We start from the raw sequence: 24,341 nt of genomic DNA on the forward strand, positions 1-24,341 counted from the left end.
GTATGTAATCAGTTAGTACTTAGTCAGAAGCATCTAAAAATTCAGCGCAAAATTGTAGGCTTGGAAATAAGATTTTAATACTTGCCGCAAAGGTGAAACTGGTGGTTATCTTGTGCCAATTTTTTCGTCATAAAACAGGGATGCAGATACCTGTTCTATATCCTTCTTTCGGTTATGTTTAGAATAAAAGGTGGATAGTGTGTGTGTGTGTGTGTGTGTGTGTGTGTGTGTGTACGTGCGTGTGTATAAAGATGTACTGAACTGAACAAAAGGCTATAATACAAGGCAATAGTAATGAGGTGTTTTTCAAACTGATCTTTAACGTGGGTGTGCAATAGCTTACTGATAGTCACTAAAGAAAATGAGCAAATAAGCATATGCTTCTTTTTCAATACAGTTTGACAACACTGGAACATTTCAGGTGATTCCAATTCCTTCAAATGAGGACCGCAAACCATTAGAAAGACTTTGGAGCTGTACACTTTGCTATGGTAAGACCAGTGAGAAGAATTTATTGTGCTGTAACATTTGAAATGCCTTACTGGTGATTTACTAAATCTGGCTTTACCAGAGATATTTCTATTTTTCATTGTAGATTCTATTTTCAGTTTTCCAGTTTTCCAACACCATATGTCAGGGTTTCAACCTCTGTAATGTTTGAAGCTTCCATAAAATATGAAAATTGGTTTGGAAGATTATCTCAATTAATGTGGTTTTTCTTGGGGACAATTTGGTAGCTTGTATCAAAAGCCTCTAAAATATTGAAAATATTTTCTAAATGAGTTTGGACATGATTTGTAGATTTCAAGTATATATGCTACCTACACCTGCTTTTAACAAGGACCTTCCCAAATGTCTGCTACCACAGAAATGTTGGGACATTGAAAATTTCCCATTAAATGATGTGAGATTGAAAAGATATTGATCAGATTATTAGTTCTTGCTAATCAGTCACTGAATCACTTGAAAATCTCCAAAAACAGTATCTTGTTGTGCCAACATTGAACCAATGATGAGTCTCTCTATGTATTTTCAGATAAATGTTTTCCAAATGCCTGCAAGAAAGAGAATCTTTTACCTGAAAATTCACACATGGATGTAGCCTTCCTCTTACACAATTCTTGGAATATAGCAAGTGATGAGTTTAAAGCTGTGAAAGACTTGGTGAGCTCAATGCTTGACATCTTCGACATTGCTTCAGACCCTTCAGTCTCAGACTCTGGTGATAGGATTGCCTTGTTGAACTATTCTCCTTGGGATAGTTCTAGGAGAAAGAAAGGTGAGGTAAAAATAGAGTTTGAGTTTACAACTTATGACAACCAAATCTTAATGAAGAGCCACATCCAGAATGCCCTCCGACAGCTAAATGGAGAAGCCACCTTTGGCCATGCTCTACTGTGGACCATGGAGAATCTCTTTCTAGGAACACCCAACCTGAGAAAACACAAGGTCATCTTTGTAATCTCAGCAGGAGAAAATCATGAGAGAAAGGAATTTTTGAAGAAGATGGCTCTGAGGGCCAAGTGTCAAGGCTATGTCATATTTGTGATTTCCCTGGGTTCTGCACGTAAGGACAACATGGAGGAGTTAGCCAGCTACCCACGTGACCACCATCTGATACAGCTTGGGAGAATTCATAAACCAGATCTGGATTATATTGTGAAGTTTTTAAAGCCATTTGTGTACTCAATCAGACGTAAGTCATTATTTTGTTTTTCCTCTTTGTTTTAATAAATTAGTGTTTGTTAATAGTGTTGATAACATGTCTTTGCACCTGTAACTAACTCAAACATGTGAATTAGATGGTGAGAAGAGGGCAGGGATAGGATCTGTTTATACCTTGGTCATAATATGGTGAGACTTTTTTCTTGATAGAATGTCTCTTAGCCCAAATCTCAGCACTTCTGAAACACAGAGTGACTGGAGGTCTCCTGGTTTACAGTCTCTCGTCCTAAAGGAAATTTAGTCTCTCTTAGATGGTCCCCAGGATGAGCATTTAAATAAAAGTTTTCCCTGCTACATCTGGTTTATTTCTAACCTTAGCACCCTGGAGACCTGCGTGAGGATGTAAAGACACCACAGTCCCGTGCTGCTCCAAAAGAGTCTGATCATACAAATCACGTAGGAATCTTGTTAAAATGCTGATTCTACTTCAGTATGTCTAGGATGGAGCCTGAGAGTCTGCATTTCTAACAGGATCCCCAGTTAAGTCAATGCTTCTGGTCCAAAAATCACACTTTGAGTAGCAAGACCATTGCACTACAGAGTATCAACCATTGGATGGGCATTAGTTCACCAACTGAGCTGTGAAGAGAGAAATACAGAAATTGAGAATAAGCATCTAGAAACTTTAAAAGGAATTTGACATTGCCACAGCGTACAAGTGCATGAACAGTGGACTGTGTCTCATTGAGCAAGATATAAACCAAAAACATTAGTCTACAAAGGATTAGAAATTAAAAAAATACCTTGTCCTTCACCACGAACGGCTTGAGAAGCACTCTTTCTAAAGCAGTGGTTCTCAACTAGAGATGATTTTGCCCCCAGAGCACATTTGGAAATGTCTGTAGACATTTTTGATTGTCACAACTGAAAGAGAGGATGCTACTGATATCTAGTGGGTAGGGACCAGAGATGTTGCTAACCATTCTACAATGCACAGGACACCCCCATCCACAGCAAGGAGTGATCCAGCTCAAAATGTCGAGAGCATTGAGGTTGAGAAAACCTGCTCTACAGGATTTCCACAGAATCGGAGTGGAACCTATTCTTTATGGGAATTTGACAAGTTTAGAGTTAGGTTCTGCTGGAACCAGTCCCACTACCCTAGAATTCCAAAGTTGTTCTGGTATCCAAGGACTCTCCAATGCCAATATAGTCATAATGTTTTGAGAATTCACCCTTCATTGCAGAGAGAGCTCCACCTTTCTCCTCTGACTCATATTTGATTGAAGAAGCCAATAATTGCCCACTTGGGAATATCATGTTATTTTTTTTTAACTCTAAATGCCTTCGATTGTATGATGCAACAATATAGTACATAAAAAGAAAGGGAAAAAATTCTTCCAATTAAATGTTGATACCAACTTTCTTATTAGAGTTTTTCTATTATAGTAGTCGAGAGTTCTTTAGACAGAGTAGTATCACTTGTACAGTAAAATAGACTGGTTAAGGCATCCCTAAAACTGCTTATTCAAAATTTGACTTTTGTAAGCTATTTCTTGATCCAGTCATTTCTATCCATCTTTTTCCATACTGTTCTTCATGCCATCAAGATTGATTATGATGCAGCACTTTTAAAAGACCAAAAACACCTCATAGCTAGCCTTGTTGGGCTCTTAAGTGGCTTTGCAATTATGTAGAACTTGCTTACTTTTTATTATTTTTCAATTTTTATTTTTCAATTACAGTTGATATTCAATATTATATTGATTTCAGGTGTACAGCATACTGGCTAGACATTTACATAATTTACAGAGTGGTCCCCCCGATTAGTACCCACCTGCCACTATACATAGCTATTACCATATTAATGACTATATTTCCCGTACTGAACTTTACATCACCGTGACTATTTTGTAACTACCTATTTGTACTTCTTAATCCCTTCACTTTTTTCACCAAGCTCCCAACCCTACTCCTATCTGGTAATCATGAATTTCTTCTATCAATCTGTTTCTGTTTTATTTGTTCATTTATTTTGTTCTTTCAATTCTACATATAAGTGAGATCATATGGTATATGTCTTTCTCTGTCTGACTTATTTCACTTAGTATAATACCCTCTAGGTCCATTCATGTTGTACCAAATGGTAAGATTTCATTCTTTTTTATGGCTGAATAGTATTCCATTTTATATACGTACCACATCTCCTTCCTTCCTTCCTTCCTTCCTTCCTTCCTTCCTTCCTTCCTTCCTTCCTTCCTTCCTTCCTTCCTTCCTTCCTTCTTTCTTTCTTTCTTTCTTTCTTTCTTTCTTTCTTTCTTTTTCAGTTAAAGTTTATTGGGGTGACAATTGTTAGGAAAGTTACATAAATTTCAGATATACAATTCTGTATTACATCCTCTATAAATCACATTGTGTGTTCACCACCCAGAGTCAGTTCTCCTTCCATCACCATATATTTGATCCCTTTTACCCTCATCTACCACCCTCCTTCCCCCTTACCTTCTGGTAACCACTAAACTATTGTCTGTGTCTATGAGTTTTTGTTTCTCAGTTGCTTGTCTTATTCTTTTGTTGTTTTTGGTTTATATACCACATATGAGTGAAATCATATGGTTTTCTACTTTTTCTGTCTGACTTATTTCACTTAGCTTGATAATCTCAAGATCCATCCATGTTATCACAAATGGTCTTATTTCATCTTTTCTTACCGCCAAATAGTATTCCATTGTGTATATACACCACAACTTCTTTATCCATTCATCTATCGAAGGATATTTTTGTTGTTTTCATGTCTTGGCCACCATAAAAAAAGCTGTAATGAATATTGGAGCACACTTGTCTTTATGGATAAATGTTTTCATATTTTTTGGGTAGATACCCAGGAGAGGGATTGCTGGGTCATATGGTAAGTCTATTCGTAATTTTTGAAGGAACCTCCAGATTGCCTTCCATAGTGGCTGCACCAATCTGCATTCCCACCAACAGTGTATGAGGGTTCCTTTTTCTCCACAGCCTCTCCAACATTTGTTAGTATTTGTCTTGTTGATAATAGCTATTCTAACTGGGGTGAGGTGATATCTCATTGTGGTTTTTATTTGCATTTCTCTGATGATTAGTGATATTGATCACTTTTTTTGTATGTCTATTTGCCATTTGTATGTCCTCTTTGGAGAAATGTCTCTTCAGGTCCTCTGCTTATTTTTCAATTGTGTTGTTTGTTTTTTTGTTGTTGAGTTGTATGAGTTCCTTGTATATTTTTGATATTAGCCCCTTACCGGAGGCACTGTTTGTAAAAATCTTCTCCCATTCAGGGTTGGTTGCCTCTTTATTTTGTTGATGGTTTTTTGTTTGTTTGTTTTTTGTTTTTTTTTTGCTGTGCAGAAGTTTTTAAGTTTGATACAGTCCCATTCATTTATTTTAGCTTTTACTTCCATTGCCTTTGGAGTCAAATTCATAAAATGCTCTTTGAACCCAAGGTCCATAAGTTTAGTACCTATGTTTTCTTCTATACATTTATTGTTTCTTCTATGCATTTTATTTTTCTTCTATGCTTAAGTCTTTGATCCATTTTGAATTAATTTTGGTACATGGTGACAGATAGCAGTCCAGTTTCATTCTTTTGAAAGGCTGTCTTTTCTCCATTGTATGTTTTTTGCTTCTTTGTCAAAAATTATTTGTCCATATTTATGTGCGTTTATTTCTAGGTTCTCAATTCTATTCCATTGGTCTATGTGTCTGTTTTTCTGCCAATACCATGCTGTTTGATTATTGTTGTCCAGTTGTACAGGCTAAAGTCGGGGAGGGTGATACCTCCAGCATTGTTCTTTCTTCTTAGGATTGCTTTGGCTAGTCAGGATCTTTGTGGTTCCAAACAAAGCTGATTATTTTTGTTCTATTTCTTTAAAAATGCCATCTTTGTCCATTTGTCTACTGATGGACACTTAGGTTGCTTCCATTATCTTGGCTATTGTAAATAATGCTGCAATGAACACATGGATGCATATATCTTTTTGAATTAGTGTTTTGGATTTCTTTGGATAAATACCCAGAAGTGGAATTGCTGGGTCATAGGTTGTTCTATTTTTAATTTTTTTGGAATCACCATACTGTTTTCCATTGCAATTGCACCAATCTACAATCCAACCAAGAGTGAGGGTTCATGAGGATTCCCTTTTCTCCACATTCATGCCAACACTTGTTGTTTGTTGATTTATTGATGATAGCTATTCTGACAGGTGTGAGGTGATATCTCATTGTGGTTTTAATTTGCATTTCTCTGATGATTAGTGAGGTTGAACATCTTTTCATATAGAGCTTGCTTACTTTTGATTTCTACCTGAGCAATGTTAAACACATTCAATTTGCTGCCTTCCCATAATCTCTTGTTTTGTAGGGATTAAAAGATTCCTAATACTTCTGGGAATGTTTTCTAAACTACTGACCCCATTCTACAAGTTTTGGTTCTGGCATGTTTGCTGTTCCCAAATGCACAGACTGTGAACAACTGCATCACAGTTCCTGCGTCACTAACAGCAACTTTCAAATGCAATTGATTAGAAGACAAAGTCTCATTTCAGAGCAATGAAAGAAAATGCTCATCTTAGGACCAGAGAAAATGATTATTATAGAACCATAAATATTTTCTGAGATGTTTTAATGGAGTTTTGGAATATTCAATGGTCAAAGGACTCCTTTAACTAAAAACTATTTGTTTTCCTGAACAAGGGGGGAAATGATATATTTCTCAATATTCCACAGCTTATAGAATAACTATAGGAAGGAAGTGAAGGAACTTATTTAAGTCAGTAAGTGAAAACCTTTTCTGTGATTTTTTTTTCCTTCTAGGAAATCAGTGTTAATTGGTATAGAAGCACAGAAATAGGATCATGTAATAAAATATTACCTTTTTGATATTTGATTTGTTAGCATAAGTCTGAGTGAAAAAGCTTTATACAGTCAATAAAATATCCCTTAGATAATGTTGGCCTGAACATATAGAAATCATGGATCTCTGCATTACAATTAACCCTTAAAAGAACAATTTGAGAAGGTCTGTTTCCTTGATGCTGGTAATTTGGCTGCAGAACACTCTAAAATTAAGTTTAGAATGCTATTGCTGGTTGCTACTATTTTCTGTTTTCACCCCAGCCAAATTTTGCTGAAATAGTTTAGTGATATTTATTGCTCCAAGAAGATTCCTTTGAGAATTCTCTATACATAGCAAACACAATTTCTGTTTAAAAATCTAACTATAACTTTGTTCTCTCAATAGGAGGATTCAATCGGTACCCACCACCGATGCTTGAGAATGCGTGTAGACTCATCAATTCAGAAGAAGAGGATAGTCAAAATAGCGGCTTCCTGTGAGTTAGAAAGCTCTTATATTTACAAGTGACTGTTAATGGACTGATAGGTGTATACCTAGCTAATGGCAGGTTATTAGGTTGAGGAAGATAGTAAGGTCTCTGAAGTAAAAGCTCTTCTTGTGTTCCATTTCTATAGCAGAAGTTACATATCAAGCATGCTTTCTGGATTGATGTTTTTTTTAAACAGCCTCATGAGTTTTATTATAATTTTGCCTTTAAATTTATGATTTCCTCAGAAATTCCCACATTGAAATTTTGTGGGAATATTGAAATATTGGTAACATGTAAAATATGATGCACATTGTAGAGGTCCATCTGATTTCAGCCTGCCTACTCTGTCATCATTGACCTGATGCATCACCACTTGTCTTCACCTGCACTACTTCCCAGTGATCATTCATGATGTGTGTCATGATATTATTTTGCTTTTACTTTGTGTGATGTATTATTCATGTATTATGTCTTACTTTGTTTCCTTTCTTCACTTACTCTCAGCAGTTACTAGTGGGTACCAAACACTGGTATCAAATACAAATGTAAATATGTACATTGAAGTTGCATGAATAGAATAAAAATGAGAATAAACTTATATTGAATATGTTTTCTATCATCATCTAAATAAAAACACAATCTTCTCAAATTATCATAGAGAACTCATTTTAAGATTTTTATTAAAAATATACCTAACATACAATATTATATTAGTTTCAGGGTATACCATAATTATTGGTAGGTTGCTTGTCTCTTTTTGTTTAGTTCTTTTTCTGGAGTTTTCTCCTGTTCTTTCATTTGGGTCGTATTTCTTTGTTTCCTCATTTTGGCTGCCTCTCTGTGTTTGTTTCTATGTATTAGGTAAATCTTCTATGTCTCCCAGGCTTGGCCGGGTGGCCTTATGTAGTAGGTGCCCTGTGGGGCCCTGGCACAGTCTCCCAGGTCACCTGCACTGGGTGCTCCAGGAGTGTTCCTTGTGTGGGTTGTGTGTGCCCTCCTCTTACAGTTGAACCTTGATTGCTATTGGCATGTCATTGGGTGACACTGGCTCTCAGACTGGTTGGCTGTGGCATTTGGCAACATCCATAGCTTATGGGCTGCTGTGTGGGGAGCTTACCGCATGCAGTGGTATTTGCCCCAGTGTACTGTGGTGTCTGTTGAGACTGCCCTTTGTGTGTGCTGTTTGTGGGGCTAATTGGGAGGTGCTCCTCTGGTCTGAAACCAATCTCCAAGTATGTTGCTTTGGGACCTCTTGGGAGGGGTTCTGGTGCTTTGCCCAGGTCACCCACTGCCTGTGACCAGCCAGGGAGCTACAAAGTGACCTGCAGTTGTTCATTGCCTGTGCTAAATTTGGAGGCACATGGGAGAGGCCATGCTGCAAACCAAGGATGGCTGCCACCAGTACTGGGTCTGGGGTAGCTCCACAAAAAGCCAGACCCCCGAAGGCCTGCTGCCACCTGCCAACTTTCTTAAGGTTCAGCCACTGATAAAGCCTCCTGTGTTATGTGAGTTGGTGAGGCAGGGTCTTAGGGCGTCACTAGAGTGGGAAGAATTGTGGTCACCAGGTTCAGGTAGACTCTGGTTTGGTGCCAGTGCTGAATCTGGGGCTACTCATAAAAAGTCTCAGAGCACACCAAGGCTAGTTGCCACCTGGAGACTGATAGTTTTACAAGAAAAAGTGCAATGTGGGTGGCGCTGACTGCTGGCAAGAAAGTACCTCCAAAGTTGTGGGATTTGGGTGGGTGGCGTCCCAGCAGAGCTCACCAGACCAATTCAGATTCAGATTTGGCCATGGTGGGGACGCGCTCAACACAGGAAAGATGGCACCCATCTGCCGGCTGCACAGGAGAAGGACCCCACACAGGGGAAATGGCGACTGTCCTCCAGCCCTCGCCCTGAAGCCACACACCTCAGTCTGCCCCCTTGTATGCCTCCGACGTCCCCCAAGTCACCGTCCCTCTGCCGGAGCCCAGGGTGAGTGCCTGGTAATGAGAGAGTCTTGTGCAGGCCGTTTAAGAGGGCGTCTGGGTTTTCTGCAGCCTTCCATTCTATCCGAATGGTCAGAACACCTACTATTTTTCACAGCCAGGTGTTGTGGGGTCTCCTCTTCCTGGCACCAGTAGTCCGGGCTGGGAAACCTAGTGTGGGGCTAGGGTCCCTTGTTCCTCCAGGGAGAACCTCCACTGCCAAGATATCCCTCCTAATTCTCAACCACAACATGGAAATTTGGGGTCAGCCTGTTTTGCATCTCCGCCCCTCCTACCAGTCTCAATGTGGCTTTTTTGTATCCTTAATTATAAAAATTCTGTTCAGCCAGACTTCAGAGGGTTCTCCAGGTTTATTGTTCTATAATTTAGTTTTAATTTTAATGTGTTCACGGAAGGAAGCATTCACAGTGTTTATCTACTCTGCCATCTTGGATATCTCCCATGGAGAATTCTTAAATGCTTAAGAATGTAAATGTAGACACCATTTAAGAGGTATGATGTCAATGAGATATGTTATATGGTTTTATTCTTCTCAGAGAAGTTCTTAGTGAGTTAAGACTATTTTCTGTATTTTCTGTAGTGATTGATATCAATCTGAGACACATTATTTGGTTGTTCCAAAAAACCAATGATTGAGTTGTTCTTGTCATTTATCTAAAAACCCTGTGGCAAATCAGACTTGGTTTATTCCAAAGTAGTATTTCATAAGCTATAAGCAGGAGGATAAATGGGAACTTTTAAATTTATCACTTTAAACTTTTAAATAATAAATATAATGAATCTTCATGAATTATTTGATTAAATGAAGTTAGTTTTTTACCACTCATTTTTCTTCTAAGAAATAATTAAGTAACTATATTAAGTTCTTGGGGTATTTTATTTGCATGCCCCAAAGTTATCTAGATTCACCTGAAACTTTGCTTTTTATCTTCTAGATTTACTGCTGAGCCACATGAGATTTCTTCCAGAGAGAACAGCTTCATTCATCATGAATTAACTGCTGGAATAGAATCATCTTTTGTGTTGGAAGACAGTGGAAGTGACCATTTGGTTTACAGTTCAAGACAGATGTTAAAGCCACCAAAATTGATGATTAATATGAAAAAGATCAGGATTCTGAAGAAATTGCAAGTCTTACTTCTGGTAAGGAAATGAAAAGTTATGATGGAAATTTTTAGATAAATGGGTCCTTGTCTTTTAACACCAATAGAGAATCAAACTCATTAAGGTAGGTATCTAAAGCAACGTTTTTGAAGTTCAAGATGGTAGCTACAACTAATGCTTTCATTGAAGTGAAGAATTAAATGGTTTACAGGCACAACGAAGGAGATTTCTAATATAAGCTGCAAGAAATGTCCCTGACAGTCTTACCCAAAGTTAAGATTTCTCTAGATTCCACAATTTAGAAGGTTAGTATGAATAGGAGGAGATATATAGAGAACATCAGAGCAAAGGAGGAATTAAAATAACTTTAAAAGTTAGCCTTGCAGTGCCCCAGAATTTGTGATTGCATGAGAAGGTATGTTATTTTTGAGATACCTGGAAATGATAAAGCATGAACTTCCCTACTGCCTACTCTATGTATTTGAATGGCAAAGCAGTAACACCTTTGGTCAGGATTTAAGGTTTCAAATAGATCAGATACATAGGATTTTTGTCTGTATTTTCATTAAAAAGGATGGCATTGTTAAACAGACTATTCAGCCATTCCATCTATGCATTTAGAGTCTCCCAAATGCTTATTTGGCCAGGATGCCAGCATTTAAAGCATTATGTCATGAGTATCATGTGTGTTGTTAGATTATGCAAGTTTAAGAAAAAAGGGGCTAATTTCATGCCAATTATTCATAAGAATGAATAATACTTACTCTTAGTAGCTTCCTTAGATAATAAATTTTCTTTTCCTTGGGTTCAATACTCATGTCCCTACATTGAAGCCCCCCAGTTTCTGAACTGTAAATATTTGAACTTTATCTTTAAAACAGCTGAACTTTCTACAAATTAATAAATTTCTATAAAAGAAATTAGAATTAAGAATAAAAAGTCATCAATCATTAGATGAAAAATAAGACTTAAAAAAGACGTAGTGTAGTAAAACTGGATATATGTAGTACCATGGCATTAAGGCATTCAAGTGTGTATATTTTCAGTTAAAACAATTGTTTATTGTCGTAGCTTAAAGAAGAGAATAAAATATATTTAATGGGCATAGTTAATTTGGGGTGTTTAATGATATGGGAATAACAGCAGCCTTCAGGGCAGAAGAATTTATTATGTTTTGGTTTAAAAAGAAGGAAAAGAAAAAGAGAAGTTGTTTTTGGCAGTGTTAGAATAGCAAACTATCATTTGTGATATTTTGTTAGAGATAAGCATTCTAAAATCAAATAATTCAGAAGTGTGAATCTTTTCAGGAAACACAGATAAGACTGGATATTTAAGAAAGAAAGCTCATCTTTGCAGCCATCTTTAATGACCATTTTTCAGTCATAATAGAATTTTCATTTGGTTTTTCAGATGTCTGAGAATCAAGATACTTAAAGCTAGCATAAGGTCCAATTTGGCTGAAGATATAATTGTACATGCTCTATTAAGAAAAAAATATATAAATTGTTAGTTACCCCCACACCCCCATTTTCTCTTGTAGTAGGTTGAAGTGTGCTGGGAGTTCTATGAGGATCATGTCAGTTTGTGATCGCCTGGAAACAGTGAGTCTCAGACCTAAGGATAACATGTATTTTTTATTCTTTAAAATAAATCTGTATCTCAGATCATGAGTACTGTCTAGGGACTTTGTGCTATTCCTTTTTTTTTTTTTTTTTTTAATTACCGTTCGCCATTTGCCAAAACCTGCTGAGAACTTTCTATTTAATGTGTTATGGGGACAGAGTCCCAGAGAGCAGTTTCCAGGCTTTTGGCCTCACGTGGAAAGGTGCTGGCTTAGGTAGTAGTAGATGGCCATCAGCTGTGATCAGATGGCCATCAGCTGTAACCAGTTGGCCATTAGGCACTACTGTTTTGTATATAACTGCTGTGGCTGCCCTAGGGGGTTGGTAGGTTGGCAGAGAAGTGGAGGGCAGATTGCACATCGTGTGGACCCTGTTTCCTATATCTCCAACCCAGCCACCAGTGAGAATATAGTGGCATGAACCCCCTATCCATGGCTCCATTGGTGTTCCCTTTTGGTCTCACTATATCCTGCGTTCTCGTGCGTGGAGAAGGACTGGAGACCTGGCATGACACATGGTGCAGCAAGCAGGGTTCTCCTGGTCAGGTAACGGAGTCATCTGCCCCTGGTCAGGAGGACATGTGGCCCCCACACAGCGTGTGGTGCATGGTGGCTGCTGTCCTCATGAGCTGGACCCCCGTGGAGGGGTGGGAAGACATGGATGGTTCTCCAACCAGCATAGGCCGGAGAAAGCAAAGGTCGTTGCGGCTGTCTGGGCTGGGAAGTGCTTGCTGAGGCAGCCCAGATGCGGGACTTGCAGTCCCAGGAGGAAACAATTGCTGAGTCCTCGGTGGAGGATGCGGGTGAAATCAAGGTCGTCCCTCACCCCCAGGATTTGGAGCCTGCACCCTGCAGAGAGGGCACACATTGTGAGGCCAACACACAGCCCTGGCAAATGACTGTGGACTATGGGGAATTGCCTTATGTGGGAACAGAATCCCAGAGAGCAATTTACACACTTTTGGCCTCACATAGAAAGGTGCTGGCTCGGGTAGTAGATGGCCATCAGCTGTGACTGGTTGGCCATCAGCTTTAACCAGTTAGCCAGTTAGCCACTAATATAACTGCCATGGCTATGCTGGGGGGTTGGTTGGCAGAGAAGTGGACGGTGGATTGTGCATCATGTAGAGCCTCCTTCCTGTATCTCCAACCCAGCTGCCAGCAAGACTATGGTGGTATGACTCCCCTATCTATGGCTCTGTGGGTGTTCCTCTTTGGCCTCACCATATCCTGCGTTCTTGTGCAGGGAGTGAACAGAGTCCCCGCATGACACCTTCCATCCCTGATTTGATGGACTGCTTGACTCTTTGCTTGGGAATGTACCGCCATGTAGTGGAACAGGCGGGTGTTTGCTCCCGGGCCACCAGAGAGACTGGGGTGCAGGAAGACCCCTTGTTGGAGCACTGACGGATGTTTGCTTTTGTGTCTCAGCCAGCTGCCATTGAGACTATAGTGGCATGGCTCCCCTATCTATGGCTCCGTGGGTGTTCCTTTTTGGCCTCACCATGTCCTGCGTTCTTGTGCGGGGAGCGGGAGCTGAGTCCCTGCATGACATGCACCGTCCTTGGGGAGAGTAAATTGTAGTTCAGACGTTCATTCAGTCACTAAGAGATGATCTTGATAAGTTCCAGATGTATTGCACAAATAAAAGGGTGATAATTTTTATAAGCACCTCCATGTGCTATGCTTGTTACTCATTCATATGTGGTTTTTATGGCTGGCGGCTGATCTTTCTACCCTTGAACTGCGAATCGGGGGAAGTGAGGAATCTTAACCAGTTAAGAAATGCGTAGGGGCCCGTGGGCTGCTAATGGCTTGTGTGTCACCCCGTTTCACAAGAAGCACACCACCGTCTCTCTAATTATGTCTCTCTCTGCTCCTTACCTGCTCTGAGTTCCAAGTTGATTTTTAATGCCATCACCTGTCCTGGCTGTGGGGACAGAGTCCCAGAGAGCAGTCTTGACCTCACGTGGAAAGGTGCTGACGCTGTTATTAGACGGCCACCGGTTGTGATCAGATGGCCGTCCGCTGTGGCTGGTTGGCCATCAGCTGTTACCGCTTAGCCATTAGCCACTGATGTAACTGCCGTGGCTACTCGAACAAGAGCGGGTTGCGGCTAGCAAGTGGGGTTAGCAAGCGTGGATGGCAGATTGCGGATCGTGTGGATTCTACTTCCTGTGTCTCTCCTGGCCACCAGCGAGACTAGGGTGAAGGAAGACCCCCTGTTGGGGTACTGGTGGACATTTGCTTTTGTGTCTTGACCAGCCGCCATCGAGAATATAGTGGTATGACTTCCCTATCTATGGCTCCGTGGGTGTTCCTTTTTGGCCTCACTGTATCCTGCATTCCTACGTGGGGAGCGGGACCAGTCCCCGCATGACACCTTAAAGCAGTTCAAGGACAATCTGTACCAAAATCACTTGGAAGTCCTTCGTAAGCACAGGTTCCTAAGGCCACCTCAGGACTACTGCTTCATATTTAGGAGTGTGAATGGGGAGGAAAAAGCTACAAGCTTTAAAACCACCATAGGTGATTTTCGTATGTCCTCAAGTTTGAGATCCACTATCCCAGTGTGGGAACAGAGCCAGGAGTGCAGTTTCCAGGCTCTCTCCCTCACATGGAAAGGTGCTCACTCAGGTAGTAAATCGCCATCAATTGTGATTTGGATGGCCATCAGCTGTGGCTAGGTGGCCGTCAGCTGTAACCAGTGAGCCATTGGCCACTAATGTAACTGCCGTGGCTACGCTAGCGGAAAATGGGTGCTAGCAAAGGCAGATTGTGGATTGCGGGTTGCAGAGAGGTGGATGCCACTAGCTAGAATATAGTGACTCCCCTATCTATGGCTCCATGGGTGTTGCTTTTTGGCCTCACCATGTCCTGCATTCTTATGCGGGGAGCAGGAGCTGAGACCCCGCGTGGCACCTTGCATGACACCCAGTGATTCCCAAAATGTGGTCCCTAAACCAACAGCATCAGGGTCACTTGGGAACTCATTAGAAATACACATTTTCACTGTTCATCCCAGACCTGCTGAATCAGAAACTTGGACTGGTGCTCAACAATCTGAGCTTTGACAAGCAATACAGGTGATTCTGATATAGGTTAAAGTTTAAGAGCCACTGCATATCCTACCATTTGGGTGTGCCACATTTGCTCTGTGTTCTCAATGGAGCTCAAAGCAATTGGGTATCTAGTATTACAGAACAGAAGGAAGACTTTGTTTCCAAAGGGTCCCAGGTGAATTGGGTTATAATTTTATTTTACTCATCCAAGACCACTGAACATCCAGCATCTATCTAAGAAAACATTTTTTAAGATCCAAATACAGTATAGAGAGATTATTTAGAGATGCTATCATGTATTTTGACCACAACATCTGCAATATAAAAATTCCTTGGAAATTCAGTCCCTCCAAATTACTTACCAGTAAAACACGCATAGTTTTTTGGAATCATGTAATGAAAACTGTGTGGTTTAATTCTAATTAAATTGCAACTGTTGACTCAGTGGTAAGCCTAGCACTTTCATCAAAGGTGAAAGTTAATCAGTATTTAAAATACATTTAGTCTACTTTCTGGATTAAAGAAGGACAAGATAATTTGTAAGGAATGTGAAATACTAACCCAAATTCAGCCTCAAGCTCACTCATAGCCTTAAGCATTCCCAGGCCTTAGCATAACTTCAACTAATGTTCTTTTTAATGAATTTCATTGAGAAATGAGAAGCAACACTTTCCTCTTCAAATGAGGCTGGGAGTGAGCTCAAGGGACTATTCATTGTCTTTGTTTTATATTTTTTATTTTCCTAACTTTACTCTTTTTCTAACCTGCTTCTGATCTACAAATTAGCTCCTTTTTTTTTTTTAAAGCAAATACATCTTTTGTCTTTGAGTCAATCATAGGGTATTAAAGCTAGAAAGGTATTTGGTGATCACCTCTTACAAATTCACCTGGGGGCAATTCCACTCTGCCCTGCCGTAGGAAACATTGCAATATCTGGAGACATTTTTTGTTGTCACAACTGGAGGGTGCTACTGGCATCTTGTTGGTAGAGGCCAGGGATGCTGCTAAACATTCTACAATACACAGGACATGCTCCTCACAACACAGAATGATCCAGTCAAACTCAATAGTGAGAGAAATCCTGTGTTAAAAGAAATTTCATTCCCCCAGTCATGGAACTAGAAGATTCAGTAGAGGGACACATGGTTCCTGCATCCTGTCCACTGTTTCCCCATCACACCCTCAGAATTCTGCTAATTTTAAAAAACTTATAAAAATACTGTTATGCCATATAAATTTTAATAGGAAAAGTCTCAAATCAAACAATTTAGCATGTTGAGCTATTTGCAATGTAGAATATATTCTTTGGTGTTTTTTCCGTAGACATGTAGGTTTATATAGTTTTATTCAATTGCATACCCTGCTTTTCACATAATATTATACATTTTACATATTACTGCAATTTTCATACTGATTCTTCTGAGTCCTCATAATGTTACTTTCAGTGAATGAGTGTATTTAACTATTTACCTCTTGTGGAACATTTAGCTTGCTTCTAATTTTGCTGTCATGTAGTGAACTAATACATATCCTCACCTCTACTAAATTTAAATCTGTACTGGAATTAAAAGCAGCAGAATTGGCTTCTGAGTCACCCATGGAACATCAGCTGAATGTCCCGCTTTCATATCACTACACAGTCTAAAGAGGAGGGCAATAATAGATTTGTGGTCATGTCTAAATTTTAATGATATGTTTCATGAAGTCTTTAGGAACCTCAACTAGATGTTCCTTGGAAAATAAGCTGTGTCCCCTGTTTCATCTGAAACTTTAGACTGAGGTTGTTGCATTTTCTTTTCCTTGGGAATTTATTTTATTGGGTTTTGTAAGGGGAGGGAATCTTAGGATTTTGCTTTGTGTTTCCACTTAAGGAACACTTCTCTTCTGCTAATTTCAAAATAAAATGTAGATAGGATCATAACCTAAAGTTTTTAATGAAAGTGACATTTTGTCACATTCATAGATTTTTCTACCTTACTTCAAAAAGCATGTAAATTAGCTCTGGGAGAAGGGTGCCTAGAAATCACTACCCTTGCCCCATTTGACCTTGACCCTCTGAAGTTACTGATTCCTGAACATAATGAGAATTCGTAGCCCTGATTTTATTTGTAACAATTGGAGTGACATGGTCCCTCCAGAATTATTACATATCGACAGTGTACAGATTATATGATATTTATAGTTCTAATTTAATAACAAACACAGTTTTTATGCTGCAAATGGCTATTAAAATCATGGGACTCGTGAAAATTAGATTTATTGGAGCTTCTGTGGCTGCCTGACTTCCTGAATTCCTGTGGCAAGATAAATGCCAGATTATTTCTTATTGCCAGACTCCATAAATAGGGAAACCATGAAAAACTTAGAATGTCCTAAATAACTGTCACAAATATACAGTTCAAGTTAGACTCTAAAAAAATCCATTGTTATGGATTTCCTGCCCCCACAAATATTGCCGTGCATCATTTCTTTCCTTCCGACCTCCAGTAGTCCTGCCTTGCTGCTCAGATTTTATCAGCTTCATATTTGACATAAAATTCTGAAAATATTGTCACTATGGATTACTAGTTTTATTATTAAATAAAAACTCATAGCTAAATTTTATTATCTTAATAGTCTTTTATTGTTTGGGTTAGAGTCTTTTTGGTTTGTTGTGATTGCTCAGTAATGTACTTTAATTAATTAATTTATTTACTTATTTATTTTCCTTTTTACCTTATGGCCCCCTTCACCCATTTCTCACTCCTCACCCCCACCGCCCACCTCTGGCAACCACCACTCTGTTTTGTGTATCTATAGGCTTGTTTTTGTTTTTGTTTTTTTTTCTTTTTTAGATTCCACATATAAGGAAGATCATGTAGTATTTTTTCTCTAACTTATTTCATTTAGCATAAATGCCCTCATGGTCCATCCATATTGTCACAATTGGCAAGATTTCATTCTTTTTTATGGCTGAATATGGACGTATGTTGTTTCCATATCTTGCCTATTGTGAATAATGCTGCAACAAACTTGGAGATGCAGATATCTTTTGAGTTAGTGTTTTCATTGTCTTAAGATAAATACCCAGATATGGTAGTTCTATTTTGAATTTTTTGAGGGTTTTGTTATATTGCTATCATAGTATTTGGTATCTTCCTTGAAGGTTTTATGTGTGATCAAAACTAATGTGAACTGAGAGTTCAGGGTAGGTGGACTCCTTGAATTCAAACATACATACACCGAAGTTGCTTCCATATATCTCATGCAATCATTTATTGCAATTAATAAAGCAATGTTCTAGACTATTAGCGACAATTTTTCATGTGGACCCTTTTCTAATGGGATAAAATTTGGATCCTTGAAGTAGTAGTTCGGTGATAATGGTGGTGATAATGTTGGTGCTGGTCACGGTAGTAGTGAGGACAGTAGTGGGGAAGGTGTTTGCTGTTGCGGATGGTGGGTGGTGGTCGGGGCGGATGGTCAAGATGTTGGTAGCGGTGATATTGATGGTGGAAAGGAGGTAGAGTTATGAGGGTGGGGTGGTGATGATGGTGGTGATAGATTAGTAATGGAGATGGGAGCGTGGTGGAGTAAAGGTGAAAGGGTGGGATGGTAGCGACTGGGGTGGTGGTGGAGGTGGCAGTGGCAGCCCTCATTGAGTGCTTATTATGTGACAGGACTCCGCTAAGCATTTACACGGATTTTCCCATGATTATTCAGACGTCCTGTTATGTAGCAATACGTATTTGGCACCTCTTCTGAGTTAACCCCTAAGCTAGTCTCTTTGGTGGGGTTAGAGAGGTTTTTTGTTTTTTTTAAGACTCGGACAGAGGCCCTTTTTTAAGGAGCTTTAAGTCTAACAAGAGTATAGTCTGTGTGTAGAAAAAAAATACAAGTTAAGAAGTATTCAGTTCAATAAAAAGTACAATGGAATGATTTGGGCGAATATTTATTCGATGTAGTACAATTATCAAAGCATTGCATACGCTGTCTGGCTGGATGATTGAACAATACCTGTGGAATAATAGTAACCACAGAAGCTACTGCTTATTTAGTGCAACTATGTGCCAGGCACAATGATAAGTACTTTATATACAGGATATCATTTAATCTTTACCAAAAAAATCTATTATTATTATTATTATTATTATTATTATTAGATTTTATGTTTTACAAATGAGGCTACTGATGCAAAGGTTAAGAACCTCAAGCAAAGTCACATAGCTTGTAAGTGGCAGAACCAGGATCACACCCATGCCCCTGCACATAGAAACACTGACTTTTAACTATGTGTGCCGTGTTGCCTGGTGATGGCATTGGCTGCATTTACAAGTGAGGAAATGTACCCAATTGCCACATTTGAGAATAATTTGGGTAAGTTATTTTAAAATTATGTTGGTGGCACAATTCTTTTTTAAAATTTCATTTCATTAAAAAAAACAAAAACCAAAACCCTGCTTATAAATTCATCCAGAGGCCAGAGCACAGAATAACACCATAAAAGCCACAGAACAAGATCCAGGTATTTGGGTATATATAACTCCTAAGGCATGCATCACTTTTTCTCAGTATGCTGGTAGCTTCTGCAGACTGTTGTCCTAGACTGCAAAATAGATGGCGAGGATGAGTCTTGCAAACTTAAGTGTCACCTCGAAAAATCTAGGCCAAGAAAGACATTTATTTTAAACCTTTGGGGAAAAGGATGAGCTCACTTGTAAGACAGTCACTCCAATTTGTTCAGGCAAATGGTGGGGGGAGGGCGGAGAAGGGGGCTGGGTGGTGGTTGTGGTAGAAAGGACCTCATACAACAAAACAACAGAATTTTAAGTGTGTCTCTATTTCCCTTTGGCATAAAATCAATGACATGCAGTCAGCTATACACTCTTGTACCTGCCTCCCTTAATGCTCTAACTTAGAGTTTGATTAGTGGTCTCACCAGACAGAAGGGAGGACAGGTCTGGGATGGAGGTGTTAAATGGAGAGGTGTCTAAGTTATTGCCAACTCCTCTGCAGTTAAACATGCATAAACACAATACAATGAGCTTTCTCATTTCTGAGAGCATGCACACACTTGTGCACATGTGTAAGGTGTTTTCTATTAATACTAGTTGACTTTGTATTTTTTCTTATGGAAATTCTGATTTGCAGAATATAGTATCATGGGCAAGATAATTCAGATGTCCGAGACTTTAACATTTCTTTGTTTCCCTCTAAAAATTGTATCTGTAGAGTACACTGGATATGCTAGGCACTGTGCAAACTTCATTGGATTCTCTCAAAAACCTTATAAGGTTGTAGTTCATTACTACGATATTTTTAGATAATGAAACTAAGGTAAGGAGGAGATTCAGGATCACAGAGCTAACAAATTGCAGACAGGACTCAAACTCCAAGTTTCTGTTCATAACCACTGCCTAGAGAAGAAAATGTTACAAATTTTAATTCCAATAATTGCCTACTTTTGGAAGAAAACTTTCTCTCGTGGCTTCGAACAGAAGTAACAGCAATTGAGCAAGACCCTCATTCTTCGGACCAGAGCCCAGCGCCTTTGGGGAAGCAGTTCATGTGCCCCTTGATGTGTCTGCTCTATCTACCCTTATAGCTGATGACCAGTTCTTCTGAAGGTGTTAAACAGAGTGGGGTTCAAATCCTACCTCTACCACTTGCAGGCTGTCATTTCTTAGCCAAGTCATTTACCCTCTCCAAGCCTCAGCTTGCTCATCTCTAAAATGGAAACAATGATAATTCTACCCTCTTAGTGCTATATGGAAGATTAAACTAGAGAAGACATGCATAGAGCTGAGCACAAGACCTGAAGTGAACTGAATCCTCAATTACTCAGGAAGTGGAAAAGTGAAAAAGAAAGCATTGCCAGCCTCACAAGAAGTCTTATAAAATAGGTTAACTTGCAAAACGCCTGTTTCAATTCACGTGGACAGAAATAACGTGGCCTCAGTTGTACAAGTACATGTGGCTTACGTATGGGGACCACACGGCTAATTTTGGCCCACGGGTAAATTCCAAGGCAGACAGCTGAATAACTGTCTTATCTTGAGATTTTCCACAAATGCCATGAAAGGCGGCATAGCTACTTCACAGCATACTTAATCCCAGTCCAGATGGCTCAGGTCCTATAGATTCTCCCTAAATTCCCTTTCCACCTCCGCTTCTCCCTAAAGTTACTGAAGTGTCTTTGGCATTGTGACTTAAATCTTGGCCAGTGTTAGGCTAATCTCTAGGGCCACTTCTCTGGAAATCCAACTGGGTTCCTCAGTTTTTCTAAGCCTTGTCAATAATAAAATGAGTCAGTCTTTCCTCCTCTGCCATTCTGAGGAAATTCTTCCATAGATTTGAAGACGAGAATTTGGCTTAGTGATATTTCCAAAAAATACTCAGCATTGCTATGTATGAGCTATGAGTATATTTTATCCACACTTCTGTCAGGTTTTCTTAAGGAACACATTTTTGAGGGCCCAATATCCCTAAATAAGATGAATTTAGTCTCAAAGTAAAATGAACACACCTTATACTTGATTAAATTTTAGAATTTTCAAGGCATAATCACCTACATTTAGCTTCTTTGAATCTCCTGCTAGTCCTGTAAGTGGGTAAAGAAACTCTTTTTGGAGATTTTGTAGGTAAAATACCCCTCTTTAGAATATAGTTCTGCTGGGTACTTTGGAAAAGGATTGAGAATTTTCTCAACTTATAAAGAAAAAACGGGGAAAAAGCAATATTTCTGGTGTGGGTAAGCATGAAAAAATATTTCACTAACGTGGTAAGTCAACCCTTCCTCTTCTACCAGAACATTTATGAACTACTCTTCCTTGTGTTTTAACAAAGCATGTTGATTGGCTTGGCCTTTTTAAAGAAGCTGAAATGCTGTTGTTGGAAAACAGAGATCCTGGTGGGAAAGCAGGTAATGATTAGGTCATCAACTCCAGGATTGTAAATTGCAAAATGACAGAAATGTTCATTTCACTAATCTTCACAGTTCCTAATACACCATAGCCAAGAACTCTAGAAATGTTTTTCATGGTGATGTTTTAGGGCTAAAGTATATTATATAGCATCTTTATATACTTTATAGCATAAAGTATATTATATAGCAGATAAAAAATATATGCTTTTATCTGTACTTCCTGTTTCATACTTAGTAGTTTCATGAGACTTCCATCTTGATCAAAAATTCTAAGAGGAATTTAAAACTAGATTTCTGGTGGGGAATGAGAGGCCTATAAATTTCAGACATTCTTATGAAATTCAAAATCCTGTTCGATTACTGCAAATGTATTGATAAAAGAAAAATCAGATACATAAATGATCAGGTCTTAGTCCTTTGTGAGAAGGAAAAGAACATAGGAGCATGTCAGACAAAATGGTCAGTTATTATCTATTCGAAATTCCCAAGATGAAGTAACAGAAACTAGGTTTACTTCCTAAATGAAATAACCAAAAGAAAAAATACACACACACGAAACAACGGTTTTCAAGATACCCGACATCAGAAAATGAAAGATAGCGATCCTCAAGAGATAGGAAACAAATGGGGTAAACCCTATGCTGCTTTAGCTTACTGCCATGAGAAAGTTTTCAAGCCATGGTGTGGGAAGGGGAAATTGAGATGGAACCCAATGTACCCCTTGAGTTGAGGAGACAGAGCTAAGAATCCAGCAAGACAAAGGTAGTAAGAGTTCACAGGATAAAATACCAAAGAGGAGGGAGATGCACAGAGAGAGAACCCCAAAGATCTGCAGAGGGTCCCCCTTGAGTATTAAGTAGAGTGCTGATAGCACATACATGTGAGAAGATGACCTGAGCCTGAAGGAAGAGCCATCTGAAAGGACAACAGAATAGTGCCACTTGCTCACACAGGGCCAGGAATAATGTCTTTTTCCACTAGCAAGACTGGAAAAATTCATGATTCCTAGATTACTGGGGAGAAAACTCAGGAAGGTCTTGCCTCAGTATAGAGAATAATTAGCCTTAAATTAAGCACTGTTTCAGACTTGCCTAAGAAGTCATAATAGCAAGACCCCAAAAGTTCAGATTGTTTCCATGTAACTTGACTGTCTCCCAAAACAAAGCACATAACTATTTATAGCAATGCAAAACTGTCCCACATGCAAAAATAAAAATTTCACAATGTCTGGCATAAAAGGAAGCAGAAAGACAACCCATAATAAAGAGCATAACCACTCAAAACCAAACCAGAACAGACACAAATGTTAGAATTAGCAGACAAAGATATTAAAACAGTCTATATTCCAATACGTTAAAACTATAACTATATTCCAATACATTAAAAAGTTAAGTAGAGACATGGAAGATAAAAAAAGATTCAGTAGAATTTGTAGAGATGAAAACTGCAATGTTGAGGATGGGATTAATGACAAATTAGATTTGGTAAAAGAAAGAATTAGTGAACTCAAAGGCGTAGCAATAGAAATTCTCCAAAATAAAACTCAAGCAAGAAAAGAGTTTTTAAAAATAAAAAGAGCATCAGTGAATTTCAATACCTTCTCTCAATAATTGGCAGAAAAAGTAAACAAAAAATCAGCAGGAATACAGTAGGCTTGAACAACACTATCAACTAACTTGACCTAATGAATATTTATAGGACACCCCATACAACAACAGAATACACATTCTTTTCAAGTTCACATGAAACATTTACCAAGATAGGCAGTATTGTGGGCCATAAAACAATTCTCAAAAATTTAAAGGATTCAAGTCACACCAAGTATGTTCTCTGACAAAACCAGAATTAAATTAAAAATCCATAGCAGAAAGATCTTTGAAAAATCCCCAAGTATTTGGAAACTAAATATAAAGCACTTCTAAATAATCCATGATCAAAGAAGAAATCAAAAGGGAAATTAGAAAGTATTTTGAAACGAATTAAAATTAAATCACAATATACCAGAATTTGTGAGATTCCACTAAAGCAGTATTAAGAGGTCATTTATAGAATTAAATACTCATATTGGTAAAGAAGAAAGGTTTCAAATCAGTGACCTCAACTTCCACCCTAAGTAATTAGAAAAAGAAGAACACGATAAACCCAAGGTAAGGAGAAGAAAGGAAGTAATCAAACTAAAGTGGAACTCAATGAAGCAGAAAAGAGAAAACCAATAAAAACAAAAGGAATATCAATAAAATTGATAAACCCATAGTCAAACTCACCAGGAAAAAAGAGAAGACACTACCAATATCAGTAATGAGAGAGGAAACATATTTACAAATATTCAAAAGATAATCAGGGAATGTTATAGACAACTTTCACCTATAAATTAACTTAAGTGAACTAGACAAATTTCTTCCAATGCGCAAATTACCAAAGCTCATTCAAGAAGAAATAATCTAAATAGCCCTAAACCTATTAAAGATATTGAGTTTGTAGTTCAAACCTTCCCATAAAGAAAACTCCAGGCCAAGCTCACTTCACTGGTAAATTCAACAAAACATTTAAGGAAGAAATAATACCAATTCTACATAAACTCTTACAGAAAATTAAAGTAGGAATAATTCCCAACTCATTCTTTGAGGCCAGATCACC

At 38.7% G+C, this 24,341-nt stretch overlaps 1 protein-coding gene across 1 annotated transcript in view; it reads left to right on the forward strand.

Annotated features, from left to right (window-relative positions):
* COL6A5 (collagen type VI alpha 5 chain) overlaps nt 1-24,341 on the forward strand; it is a 113,834-nt gene that overhangs the window by 79,281 nt on the left and 10,212 nt on the right. Inside the window, 5 exon segments of the mRNA XM_033131493.1 lie at nt 398-491; nt 1,037-1,696; nt 6,941-7,031; nt 9,949-10,106; nt 10,109-10,156. Of these exon segments, the coding sequence (XP_032987384.1) occupies nt 398-491; nt 1,037-1,696; nt 6,941-7,031; nt 9,949-10,106; nt 10,109-10,156 (1,051 nt within the window).

Source organism: Rhinolophus ferrumequinum, chromosome 17 (assembly GCF_004115265.2).
Source record: "Rhinolophus ferrumequinum isolate MPI-CBG mRhiFer1 chromosome 17, mRhiFer1_v1.p, whole genome shotgun sequence".
NCBI lineage: Eukaryota > Metazoa > Chordata > Mammalia > Chiroptera > Rhinolophidae > Rhinolophus > Rhinolophus ferrumequinum.